Consider the following 14,085-nt stretch of genomic DNA (forward strand, 5'->3'; position numbering starts at 1 on the left):
AAATCATGCCTTTCCAAGCAAGAGCCATTACTATAAGGAAGTGAAGTAGTGAAATCAAACTAAAGAATTATTAGGTGTCAAAACATTGTTTTGTTTTAAATGATAAATATACAGTATTTAATTTTCTTACCTTGATTAAATAAGATGTTATCATAGAACATGACAGTGAGATTCCTTAAGGGTCTGACCTAATATCACTATAAATTTGGACAAATTCCATCCTCGCAATGACAACATGGAATATATTCCTATGGAAATGAGACATCCTAGGTCTCCTTGTGAATATAAAGTTTACACAAAGCAAGTCATGAAGTATACAGTCCATTATGGAAAGGGAATATGTTGAAAAGTATATAATATCATTTCTAAAGGAAATGATGATTGTTAACCTTGATCTTACAAGGGTCAACAAGATATATTTGGGTTCAAAAATGTTTCAGCTTGTATTCAGTATCTTTTTAGTGTTTATTTACAAGTTCGTGTGTAAAGTATTATTGACATTCAGATGCTGGAATCACAGTAGTTTTGTTTCTGCTTTTCTCGTACAGAATAAGTTTCTTTATGCTGTATTAAGTTCTATCATCAGATAATAGAAGTTAAAAAGAGCATAACAAAATTGCCTGTGTGAAATATCAGTATCAGGTTGAAGTAATTGAAGTCAATCTTTTATTGATCTTCCCATGTTCCATGGAATATAAGAACATAACAATAATAGGCTGAAACAATCAAAGAAGTTATGAAGAACCATTTACTTACTCCTGATGGGATTGAATTTCTTCATCAATATTGCCTAAATAGTTGACAGTGACAAATACTATTTCCAAATATATGTAATTTCATTTTCTCTTAGAGTTACGGTGGATTACTAACGAAAGGGATATAAGCGCTTGTAAAGGACAGACTTTGGACCTGTCATGGGAATTTGATGCAGAGGGAAAGGAAATAAGATCGCTGGAATGGTATTTCAATAAGAGCATATTAATTTGTTCTGTCACCAATAAAGATGGTTTTATCGTAAGACCACTCTATCTGAATAGAATAGAGAGATCAGGAACATCAGGGATTCGCCTGAAAAATATATCCATTAGTGATGAAGGAACATATACGCTGCTTCCTGTATTTTTCTGGCACACGAGTGAGAGTACGCAAAGTATTGCACTACAAGTTTCTGGTATGTAGTGTTTTGTGTTTTCTTGTTTTTTCTAAGATAGCTTTTTCAAATATCTGTTTCTCCAGTTTAATTTGATTTTCGAATAAAATTCATGGCAGACCAAAAAACTCACAGCCCAAGGGTTTAACCTTTCAAAGACATGTTAATAAAGCCTACTCATTTGAAAGAAAACTAAACACAAAAACAAGCATTTGCTTGCCATGATATTGGTTCTTCACTGCTCTTGTAAATGCTTTCATGAAAAGTCAGTTTAACAGTTACTGCTAGTCAAAATATATAATTGACATGTTATATTCTGTCTACAAAATTAAACTGTCAAACTTTGAATCGACTTCTCCTATTTTCCAAAATTTATCTGCTGAAATCTGTACTAAATAACAATATATATTAGAATATTATTGTTTCATTTATACAGAACCACCAAGAAACATGTGCATGGGGAACATCCATTTGTGGAGAAATTCCTTAAAACTGTCATGCGATTTCTCATCATCAGAATGTGGAAGACCACAGATGTCAGTAGTATGGAAAAGATGCAAAACGTGCAAAGTTATGGTACTGTAAAATTATTTCATTATAAAATGAAATATAAAGAAGTTAGTCGTTGTTTATTCAAAGCTAAATATCACTTGTGATGCATGAATCATGAAGCACAACACTTTCTGTAATTGTGCATCATTTTTCAGTATGTTATGATTAGAAGAATGACAAAAATAATAAAACACTATATATATATATATATCCATCAGCAAATCCTATAAATAAACAAAGGATACAAATTATACCAAATGTTTAATGCTATCTTTATCTTATATTAGCAATGTATCTAAAAAACGTATACAATGAATGTAAAATTGTTGAAGATTGCGTGATTTCTGTTTTCCGACAGGGAGAAGGAAATTCTATAGAGCTCGATTCGTCGTTCGACAATAAAGAATTTTTTTGCTGTCCACAAGGAAAAGCCATGGATTGTGTTGATGATTTTACCCCTGAGTTCTGTATGCTTCTTCCTGTCAGCACTAATAATAGTCCTTCTAAAACCAGCAACAATACGCTACAAAACAACCCATCCACATTTAAAGGTATTTGAGAATGTATCAAGACTAATTACAGTCTTATATAATTCATGTTAAGAAAAGTCATAATATTTTATTAGAATAGCTGTTCTATTAATATATGAGGACTGTTTTCAGGTACAGCTTCACCCTACACATTACCCTTAAGCAGTGGTGGATCTCGACATAGGGTTGGTGGTGGTGGGGTGAATAAATAAGTCGGCCAAGGTCTTTTAGAATGAAGCCTCTTGTGCTGGCACATGGGGAGAAGTGGTGGAGTAGAGGAGAGCACCAAATGGTTCCCCCATTAACCTTTGACACGATATATGAAATTATAAGAATTATAACATGTGGTACAATTGTTCATTTCACTACATTCTTTGGATACATATGTACCCATTGCACAGGATGGAAATGTATTTCTTGGAAGCAGGCATTTATAATTAAAAGTCATTGCTTGTGCCAAGTGAAAAATGAACGCTCACTCAAATTTGTGATTAAGACAGGAAAATATTACCCTCAGCAACTACAAACTTGTCTCTGGGCATAAATCTTCTTCCCAGTGAGTTATATTTTCTAATTCTGCTCATACATAAATGGAATATATATCTATATATATATATCTCTATCTATCTATCTATCTATCTATCTATCTATCTATCTATATATATATATATATATATATATATATATATATATATATATATATATATATATATATATATATATATATATATATATATAATCTTTACTAATATTAACACATAAAGTCTCATACAATCCACAAAGAAATGTAGGTGTTAGTATAGACAATATGATCAAATCGTCCACACTTTTGACATATGGTTGTTGAATTGTGTGTGTCATTAGGTCTCTTTGTTGTCTAACAAATATATCTAACAACCAGTTTGTTGATAGCTGTACAAATAAGTTTATTTATTTAAGCTTTGGACACTAAAGAATAAAAAGCAATGTCAAGCATCAAGCACCATCAAGCAAGCACACCAGTTAGCAATAGACAGCTTTTCCAGTAAAAGTTTAAACTTTTATTTTTTTAGTGCATGTTATGATAAAGTGAAATAAACACAAGTCAGTAGAAGTTTTCATTAATTTAATCCAATACATATACATGCACAACTAGCTAATACATGTACATGCATACACTATGATGACATTGTAAAATAAAAAAAGTAATGTTCTTGATTCATTTATCCAGAAAACTCATTAATCAGGAAATAATCACTGGGAATGAATGTGTCCAGATTAACAAGGTTCCATTCTGTACATATATACAGACGGACAGACAGACAGAAGGAGGAACTGACTGGAGTGTATAACACAGTATCAGATATTACCTTAATAATATTTGCTTTTAAAAGATATTTCTTGTTAACTGAACTAACCCAAAATTTTATCTGACCTAACAAAATTATGAGATCGATTGATTAAAAATTTCAAAATATATATTAAAAAATCAATAAAACATCCATAAAGATATTAGTAAGTTAAACTGCCATTGTCACTCTACCCTTTTTACATCCTCAGCCGTAATTCACTTCCCATTGCCAGATTTGCTATCACTGAACCTGACAATCATTGTTGAGTGGCTTCATTAATCATTTTACCAACCACATCCAGCATATTTTCTGTTGATGGTAACATAACGGCTTTTGATGGTGCTCGAGTCACTAATTGCCACAGTCAATCTTGAAGCGGATGAGCCCCTTGTAATCCATTTTTTTCATTGGATCAACAGAAACATTTATGATACTGTCTATGAATCCAATTGCAGTTTGTTTAGCAAATGGTGCTGCACGTGATGCGTGATAAGGCTGTGAACACCTTAGATGCACCTGTAAATAATACAAGAACAATGTCATTGCGGCCAATTCCATAATATCTTGCGCAAACAGGATTCCTTGCGTTAATACGGTGCACTGATCTTGCAAATCCATGTACAACTGTCATTATTATATTTTATTGTCCGGTCAACCTGTATTGTACAGTTGTGTCGTCAATGTTTAACCTTAAAGAGACTAGAACATGTGCATCTTGATCCACAAGGTAAAGTGAATTTGAGTCAACTGATTGATAGGACATGGAAGATACATAGGTGCTGTGGGTATAATTGATATCAAATCACCTGGTTCCATAGTTGGGTGGAAACCCAAACAGTATATAACCCTGAACAACTATTGCCTGTCGTTTCAGACATGTGTTCATAACGATGCTTTCAAAACTAGCTCTGATAGCATCACAGATTAAATTGATTTGCATCATTGAGGTAATTCTATGTCAGGTGCAAAATGGTATCCTATACCTACAAGTGGTACATACAAAACTTGTTGATTTTTGGGAATGTCTTAGGGTCAACCGAGAACTGTATTCAACAATGATATTCATGAGGTTCAATTTTAATGACAGAGCTGACAGTGGGCTCATTTTCATATATATATATATATATATATATATATATATATATATATATATATATATACATATTAGATTCTTTACTAGCAAACCCCAAAATTCTTTATTAGACCTCATCATTGATTGAGGTAATATCATACGCCACTGGTAGGAAGTTCTTCTATAATCCAAGTTGTTCATGATCTGCTGAAAACACAGATGAGTTGTCAGTGGGCAGACTACAACATGGTTTTGATAAGATATCAGGCCAACTGTAATGTACTCGCAGTTCGCAAGTGCAATCTCAAGTGTGCATGATTCACCATTGGTAACAGGTGTTGAAAAAGTCACACTGAATTCTGATTTCGTTGATGAGATTGTGATCATCGAGGTAATGACCTGGTTTGTATTTACAGCAACCAGTTGAATTGCGGCATATATTTTGTGTAGCACACAGAGGGTCTCATTTGTTTCAGAATTTATTAGTGGTGCATGAACTACATTGATCGTATATACATTTTGATATCTTCAACATTTTCATGCTTCAGCACACTGTATGTGTTTCTGTCCATATCATTGGTGAGCAACTGCTGACAAATATATATGGGCTCTTTAATACCTTGTTATCTGCATGAACTGATCCCACAAGTGTTTCCATTTGATCAGCAAGGTTATTAGGGTCGCACAGTCCACCAAGGTCTTCTCTTTGTTTAGGTTCTTGCTGGCATCACCTTTTTACTTGCTCATCTATCCATTTGGATTGTTCTTTCTCTGTGTGAAATAGAAATTTATTTATATATGCTATGTCCACATTGTAGTTTGTTCACGTTCTTCCAGTGTGCAAAAGGTGATACTTGTTTTGACTGCTGTATAGTTGTACTTCTTTTTTCCTGTGCAGGAATTGGTGTGGGTTCCAGTATATGCATTTGTTTTGGTGTTTAGAGACATTTTTTTGTGTGCATATTTTGCTTATGGAGGCACATGTAACTAGAGATGTCAAAATCTTATGATAATTCTACTGGCTGGCTGTCAATCCTAATGATCGACTGCCCAGGTACCTGATCAAAGGGAAATTGTATTAAATGTTAACCTGAACTGCTTTGTTTTAGGTTCACGCATGCCAGTGTTAGCGTAGTTACTAATAAAGATCAGTTACTAATATAAGTGGCAGAAAGGTGTAATCTGAGCATGAAAAGAGCAATCTGTATATTACATGCCATAATTACAGAAAACTGTATGAAAAGCATACATATTTTTTTTTAACTCACATTTATTTTTGCTACTTATCTGCAGTTATAATTTTTGTCAAATCGGTTAAATCCATGTGGATTTAATTTAGTAGTTAATACAAGAGTATAAACACACAAGAAATTGATACATTATTTATGCGTAACACTCACTTTAACTAGACCACATGTCTACAGTAACTTAACTGAATAGTCGTTAAGTCCACAAATGATGACTGTTGTAGTATCCTTGATCTGCCATGGTTCGTCCCTTAATGACATTCCAATGCGGCATGTTTTAAAGTTTAACAAAGTCCGTCTCTTAACATTTTTCAGTCATATAACATCCAAGAGTCAGATTGATACAACCTGGGTTTTTTAAATTATATCTGTCACCATTTATTTTCAGTTTAGACTGGTCCATTATGTATGTAGTATCAAAATAGAATGAATATGTGACAAGTGGTATCACATTCAAGAATCCCATCTGTTTTTTTTTTTTAATTGTTTTATGTTCAATTAATGCAAAAATTACCATCATTGCACACATGGTCAATTTCTATTGGATTTTTTCAGTGTTATTAAAAAACAAAGATTTCCCTTATATTTAAATATTTCAGTGACACATCTTATTTTGTATAGGTGTCCATTTTGTTCATTTTTTTCCTAACATGGTATAAGAAGTGCATGTTACAGTAACCAAGTTTTTGTGCTGCCTTTGCCATGACATAAATATCTGTCTTGGGTTTCCTACAAAAATGAGTCAGTAAAGAAAAATGTGAACAGCGGCCCTGACTTGAATAGCTGTTACTTACTCCAGGGCCACAAGCTTGAGGCAAAACTGGCATTAGTTAAACCAGACATTTATAATGTGCTTTCTTTTATTTTATTTGTAGTACGTATTTAAATTTTATTTCATAAAATATTTCTTAATCGGTACTTACTGTCGTTGTTGACGATAGGTATAGACTAGTTAATGTCATTAGGCTCCAAAACAAGAGCATTTAAGTCGCGTGAAAAATGGCACACGAACCATGGACAGGCATGAAGTTAGGATGGTCTAGCTTTAAATATCAGCACTGACTCTTAAATAAGTCGTCCAAGAAAGGAGAGAAGTGTCCTTCCTTGTATTATTATATAGTACATGTATGACAGTAAGATGTAAGCAATCATACGAGTCTCTGTGATGATGAATAAATGTGTACACAACATGAGCCTAGAACTGTAATTGTTAATCTCAGTCTGAACTTGGAATACTTTTTTTTCTTTATGGGTACCAGGTTGTTCATTTTATTACCCAGGTTATTATTAACAGGCAGGCACCCAGGTACCCATTGTCATTTTCACAGGTACCTCTTCACTTTTGGGTGCATGTGCACATCTTAGAAATTTTTCTTTCTTTTGTTCCTCATACACACATCACAAAAACTACTGCATAACAAAACCCGCATGGGACTTGTTTAGCAGATTGTTTTGTATTTGTTTTATTGTTTAGGTCCTTATCATTGGAACCATCAGTGAAACTGTTGAGACATTCAAAGTCTGCATAAGTGATATAAGGGACTTTTCATCTTTTGTTGCACTGCAGTGAGTTTAAGAATGTTGTTACCACGTTCTGGTATTATTGTCTACTGTGGCTTTTCACTGATCCCACCACAGTAACAGTCATGGTCTGTCAGCGGTTGTTGGGTGTTAAATACATGCATGTAATGTCTGCATATATATATGTTACCCTCATACTTCCTATGTCGGCTAGTAACCTGGAAGAGTCTTTATTTGCGCTTATTGCGATACCAACTCTGAATCTTTCATATCACTCCAGTTGTCCATGTTGAGATAGTGCAAGCTTATAAAAGCCTATATCCCAAGTGAACATGTTAAAAGTAATACCTGGATTAAGTGTTTCAAATTTCTTCATTGTGGTCCTAATCTGCATGGGAAATTCAATATTGCCAAAGCTGAGTTCATCCAAATGCTGGCAGTATTTTCGATACTGGTCTTTATTGTCACTAGCCAGAGATAAAGCTGACAAAATTGCCCATTCAAAATATCTGTCATCAGAAATTTTGCATTTATAACCGATCATGGTTGAACCAACTTTTATGTTGGTATGTAACTGGATCCAAAAAATTGTTGATATTGTGAGATTTGTACCTTGACTTGGGTACATCAGTAAAGAGTCAATCCCAATCATGAATGGGTGTATTTTTCCAATAATTTCAAGAATCTTTCCAATGCCTTTGTCGATTTCATCGTTTGATAGCAGTGATGTCAATATGGTTCAGGATTGCGCAAGTACCACTGTGAATCCATGGTGTAATAGTTTTAAATCCATCCTTATCGTGACTTGGCAGCATAAAAAATGCACATTAGGGACAATATCTGCTTTAACTCCAGAGTGACCAGATTGTTGTTACACTGATGTGATTCCAGAAATCATATTTGTTAAGTTGTTGAATTGCTGTGGCCATAATATTTTCGCAATAACATTATTGGAGAGGCAGAGTTGCGTGCGGCCAACAGCTTGCTGAAGTTGATCGATTATAAACCCTTGTTGGGAGCTTATATGGGGGCAACAATTCTGTCGATGTCATCAAGGAAGCAACATCAATCTGTCAGTAGTTGTACGCAAGCGGGGTGATGGACGCACATGTATACCTAGTGGTGATCAATGATGTAATCAATGATGTGCACAGCAGTTATATTATACGGCCATGTTAGCGATATAAATAATGGATTCCACAGTGAATCACAACAGGTTAATTTCACAACTTGAAAGAATAAGTGTAAATACCACTCTGCGTACCACCATGATTGTGTTGGTGTCGACAACAAGGTCAGATTTGTTGCATTTCCAAGCACTATTATGGCGCCACCCCATAGCTCACTTGAGCTAGCATTGCCTCATCTGCAGGTGTATTACAGTTGACACCATTTGGTGGGCAACAAGCAATAACACACTTGTTTTCTTCATAGAAAATGCAGTGGAATTCAAGGAATCCTGAATGGCACACTGTAGCAATTCCCGATGGTGCTTACGAACTTGAGGCAATCAATGCTGAATTTCAGTGGCTTATGAGAGTGATAAAAGGATGAAATTCTAAAATCACCATTACCGTTTGTGAGCCGATGCTCAATTTGCCCAGTGAGATCAAATCTTTCGGGTACCGTATCAACATAGGAGCACCATTGATGTAGACTGTTTTCGGTTGGTTAGCAGGTGTGACTGGGAAACCAGCCATGAATAATTCTCCAGATTGTATTTGATATCATACAGCACCTGGGATCATATCTCATGTGCAATGCCATTGATGGAAGTTTTCTATCGGGGTGGGGTGGGGGTGGTAACAGTGTATCACGCCATGGAAATAAATGTATTTAGTTTTCCCCTGAATGTGTCTCAGGGCAACTTAATGTTTTTACCTATGCAGCTGGTGTTTCTGCATTGTCACAACATTCTTTCCAACTTGAGATTTACACTGATAAATATGCTGGACATTTGTTTATTATACGTGGAGAAACACTTGCTGTTTGCAAATCAGGGACACAACAGTATGAGTGACCATAAATGGGCTGCGAAAGTTAATTGCTGCTGTTGACTGAATGACAATGGTACATGATTACACTGCCACTCTCATCAGTGTGGTAAATTCATTCATGCCTGTGTATTTATTTTTTTATGGAGATGGGCTTAGCAATTTTGTACAGGGGTTATCTGACAGAATTGCCCCAGTGGCTCATGAACATGGAATTCACTGGCAAAACAAAATCAGTGAGAAGGCCATCAGAGTTTTCAAGGATAAGGTTACTGATGCAGGGTGGCATGCCGCCTGGCATTTTTATGTGATAAATGGATAGATTATATAGAGTAGTCTCTGGAGTACCATTTGGCGACAGTAGTAGATTGCTAATCGCTGAATGGCAAAATTGCAGTGGTCCATTAATGGTCAGACCACTAGTGGTCTACGATTGCCAAGTAGTAGACTTGTCCATCACAGTCAGTAAAATCATCAGTGCCATTTCAGCAGCACAACTAAATTGGTGAGCAGTAATGCCCAGGGCAATTAATTGCCAAAAGTGAACTATCTAGTGTTAATGGCAAATCTTATTGTGGAGTGCAGGCTACCCTGGAGTGGACTGGGATGGTAAATTGCCCTGGCAATTAAATTGCTGCAATAACATAAAATATATTCAAATGTGTATTAAACCCGTATTTGACATGGATGCATCAGTACCTAAAGATGGGTGTGCACAATTATTAATAATATTGTTATGTGCCAAAGGATTGGGGCTGAATAGAATTATAGGTTCAAGATACAAGCAGGCATTTCTTGCCCACTGAAACATTTATTAAGTTCAAAGGAACTTTCTTGAAGCACTATATACAACAATCCATATGCTGATGGGGAATGTGGTGGTTTTATTAATAACAGTGTGATGGTGTTATTTAACAATCCCGGATATATCAAGGCAAAGAAATTGAAGCATGCCTGGATAATGTTGACATGGCAATGTCAGCACTTGGACTTGCACGATACTCCAGTGAATATTCACATCACGCTGGGCCCTCAATAATGTTAGCCAAAGACATCACAGATAATGCCAGTGATTGCCTGTATAATATTCAAAAATCCGGAAAGAATTCTAACAATGCCATTGCAGATGTCTGGGTTGTAGTCTATGGTTCTAATCCCATATTCAGTCTGGGATTTGCAGCTCGTCAAAGTCAAATTAATGTGCTAGGTTAGTTCAGTTGTGTAATTACACTGTCACATATTTTTGGATTTTGCAGGGCATTAGAAAACTTATTGTTGGGGCTAAACACACAGTCATGCTGACAGGACACTGTACTCATAATGAGGCATTTTGGCACACTGAAGGTGCAGATATAGACAAAACTGCAGTGCTTCACAGACGGGTTACACTGACAAAACTGCTGCTGTTGATGCCCACTCTGACCCCATTGTTGACTGAAAATGACTGCTTAGTTTTATGCAGGGATACAATCAATGTACCCTCAGCTGGCTGACAATAAAAACAGATGCAGTTCAGGGTGCAGCAGCAGGTCACATGACAGATTTACAACTCAAAACGTAGCTTCCATGTCACAACATGTATTTATAGCATTTCAAGATATTTTAAGGCTGATAAAAAAAAAAAAAAACATTGGCATTTTACCACATTAATGTGTCTGAAGTATCGCTGATATTAAATGGGCATCAAGAACCATCTGAAGACATCCTCATAGATTTTCACCAGAACCATATCCCACGAGCATACCACAGTTGAGTTTCATGGGACGTGACCAGAATGTTGATGCAGGACTCCTTATATCTCATAAGGATTTCTCAACTCTGGTCCCAATTTTTTATTTTTCACTAAATTATTTGGATTTATTCAGACAATCCATCATGGAGCAGCAATTTCAAGCTGGCTTGGGAGCATTGCCAGGTGGTGTTATTGCATATAGACGTTTCACTGTGATATTTTTGGACAAAACATTACTTGTTGAGGGAGTGGGTGGACAAATGAAGGTTTTGATGCCCCTGTAGAAAATGTAATGGTTTCAGAATATGTACTCAATCTGTGCAATTAATCATACCTGCATAAACAAACAAAACAAATGCCCAACAGCACATACAACCACATTGATGTTACATTGAGTCAAAATCAAATTTGAAAACTACAATACTTTCCCCAAAACAATGGAGGAGTACCACTGCTATTGTCAAACTCACAGCTAGCAGGATGGATGTGCTAATAAACTAGCACTAACCGAGCAACAGTTGATCCATTCATTTCAATGAGGAATGCAGAGCATGTCATGGAATGGAAATAACACTATCCTCCACTGAGATCACACATATGGCTAATCCTGTGGAATATTCCCCTTTATGTCAGCAATAACAGCACTGCTGGCTGCTGGAAAAGCCATTACCATTGCTGCTGCACCCACAGTTGCAAAAGCTGCTATGCTTGGTGCTGCAGGATATACCGTCACTACAATAGCACTAAAAGTAATGTTACTTAATTTGATAGAAACTGAACATCAGTATTTTGACTGCTGTACATAGGAAATACAAAATTAGGAGGGTGATACAATCCTGTACACCCTGTCAAAAGACAGAGTAACAAATTTTTCACTTCGTAAAAACTTTTTGCCCCAGGTTTGATTTGGCAAAACCAAGTGTCAATTTTGTTACAATTTTCTTTATATTGATGATTTGACATGCGTCTTTCAGAATCAGATCCGGTTTGATGTGGTAATGACCCATTTAAGTTCATACGTTTTTCTCAGAATCAGTAAAACTCGAGTTCATTTTATTATTGTGGACTTAACTAATGAGCATTTTAATTTTCAGAAAGATTGAGAGAAAGCATAGTCAAATGACCAAATATTGATAAGTTCAAAAGATCTCTTAGGTTGTATATTAAATATTTTCGAACAAATCATAAACCCTTTTATATTATATTATGATTCTTCAACAATATATTGTCTTGAAGTATTGTCCACTATTATCTTAAGTACTATGTAGCTCTTCTCGTCATCTTGTGGTATTATTTTTGAAAATTTCAATTCTCGAATATTTTTATGCGTCTGTAATGTAAAACAGGCGATATATTCGGAAGATTCTTCCCATTGATGTAATATCATCTCATCAGCATATTATAGTTTTATCGAACATAACAGAAATATCAGAAGATATTAGTAATATTTTTATGAACATATTCAGTAATTAAGGGAAAGTGGCTATTTTTCTTTATATTTATGCTGTTCATATCCCCATAAATATGTCACATGATTTTCATGTACCTTGTCCAAAAGTCTGTTCATCCCTAACTTTGGTATTGGCAAATAACCAATCATGCATACTTGTGGGACCTAAATTGCAATGATGTAAGAAATCAACATGGCTCTTAGATGTACACGTATGTAAAGATATTTACGTAACAGATTGACAAAGTGAGAAATACATTTATACAAAAAGTACAGCAGGTTATCATATAAATATTGATTTGTTATTCTATAAAATAATGTAATCCCAACAAATCCAAAATAAGTGCACAACGTTATTGCATGTACTTCAAACAAAACAGTAAACTGTTGTTTAGATATTCCTATTCTTTCAAATGATTTATAACAATGTGGCATTTAATACATGCGTTATGAAACATTTCAATAATTTCGTTCAAATATGTATATGCATTCCTGAAGTCTATAGAAAACCACTTAGATGAAGTAGTGTACAGAAGTGGATGGTATAAAGTATGATTAACTACGTACGTTTATCAAAAGTATAATTGTTGAACATCCAGCATTAGTTGTTTACACTTCATGTGCACACACACACAGACACACACACACACACACACACACACACACACACAAACACACACAAAGGTAGTATGTTTAGACTTTGCAAGACTATCAGTTGATCTTTGAAGAATTAGTTGTATAATCTACCCATAAACATTTGACTGAGTCAGTATCATATTTATTACTGCTGTATATACTAGTATAGTTCTGATACAATAAGTTCACACTCTGTTCTTTTGTAAGCAAAATATTGAAATATATTTTATGAGTATTCTACCACCTGAGCATGGTATCATATTTGCTATGAAAATACATTATCAAATTACATGACTTTTCGATGTTGTGAGTTGTAGATATATTCTTGCAGTAGTGTCAGAATTATCATTCATTTATAAATTTGTGTTTTGTCAGATTTAAGTGATGTGTTTTATTCAATACTTTAATGTGTAAATAATCCCGGTAGCAAAATGGTCTGAATATCTCTGACCCAGAAATTCCTTGTTAATATCTGGACCATTAAAAAGCACAAAATATGGTATGTATGTCTATGTTGTGTGATTCATGTATGCTAATCGTCATTTGACAACAAATTGTTTAAATAGCTAAATAGCTTTTGTCCATGATTGTGGGTTGTACTTTCATTGTGATAGTCAGCTCATCTAAGATTATTGGCATCTGAGTGCATTCAGTACTGGAATTCATTCCGAACACTCTAATTTTGGACTGCAACAGAACTTTTAGGATTATTTAGGATATAATTCACAATTATAGCAAGTTCCTTTTTAATTTTCACTTTGTATTATAGTGAAATTATTTATTCTTTTTAATTAACTTGATGGTTTTTGCTTTGTATATTAGTTAGTTGAAGACCACAGAGTTTTAACATATGTTTTGGTTTGCGTTTTT

General features: G+C 34.9%; 1 protein-coding gene across 8 annotated transcripts in view; it reads left to right on the top strand.

Moving 5' to 3' along the window:
- Nucleotides 1-14,085, top strand: part of LOC149793661 (uncharacterized) — an 86,910-nt gene that overhangs the window by 52,253 nt on the left and 20,572 nt on the right. For all 8 annotated transcript variants that reach the window (XM_089967637.1, XM_089967643.1, XM_089967645.1 and 5 more), the window contains 3 exons: nt 851-1,171; nt 1,587-1,726; nt 2,061-2,253. In XM_089967637.1, the coding sequence (XP_089823763.1) occupies nt 851-1,171; nt 1,587-1,726; nt 2,061-2,253 (654 nt within the window). The remainder of the gene's footprint in view (nt 1-850; nt 1,172-1,586; nt 1,727-2,060; nt 2,254-14,085) is intronic.

The sequence above is a fragment of the Sinohyriopsis cumingii genome, chromosome 8 (assembly GCF_028554795.1).
Source record: "Sinohyriopsis cumingii isolate HCF-2022 chromosome 8, ASM2855479v2, whole genome shotgun sequence".
NCBI classification, from domain to species: Eukaryota; Metazoa; Mollusca; class Bivalvia; order Unionida; family Unionidae; genus Sinohyriopsis; species Sinohyriopsis cumingii.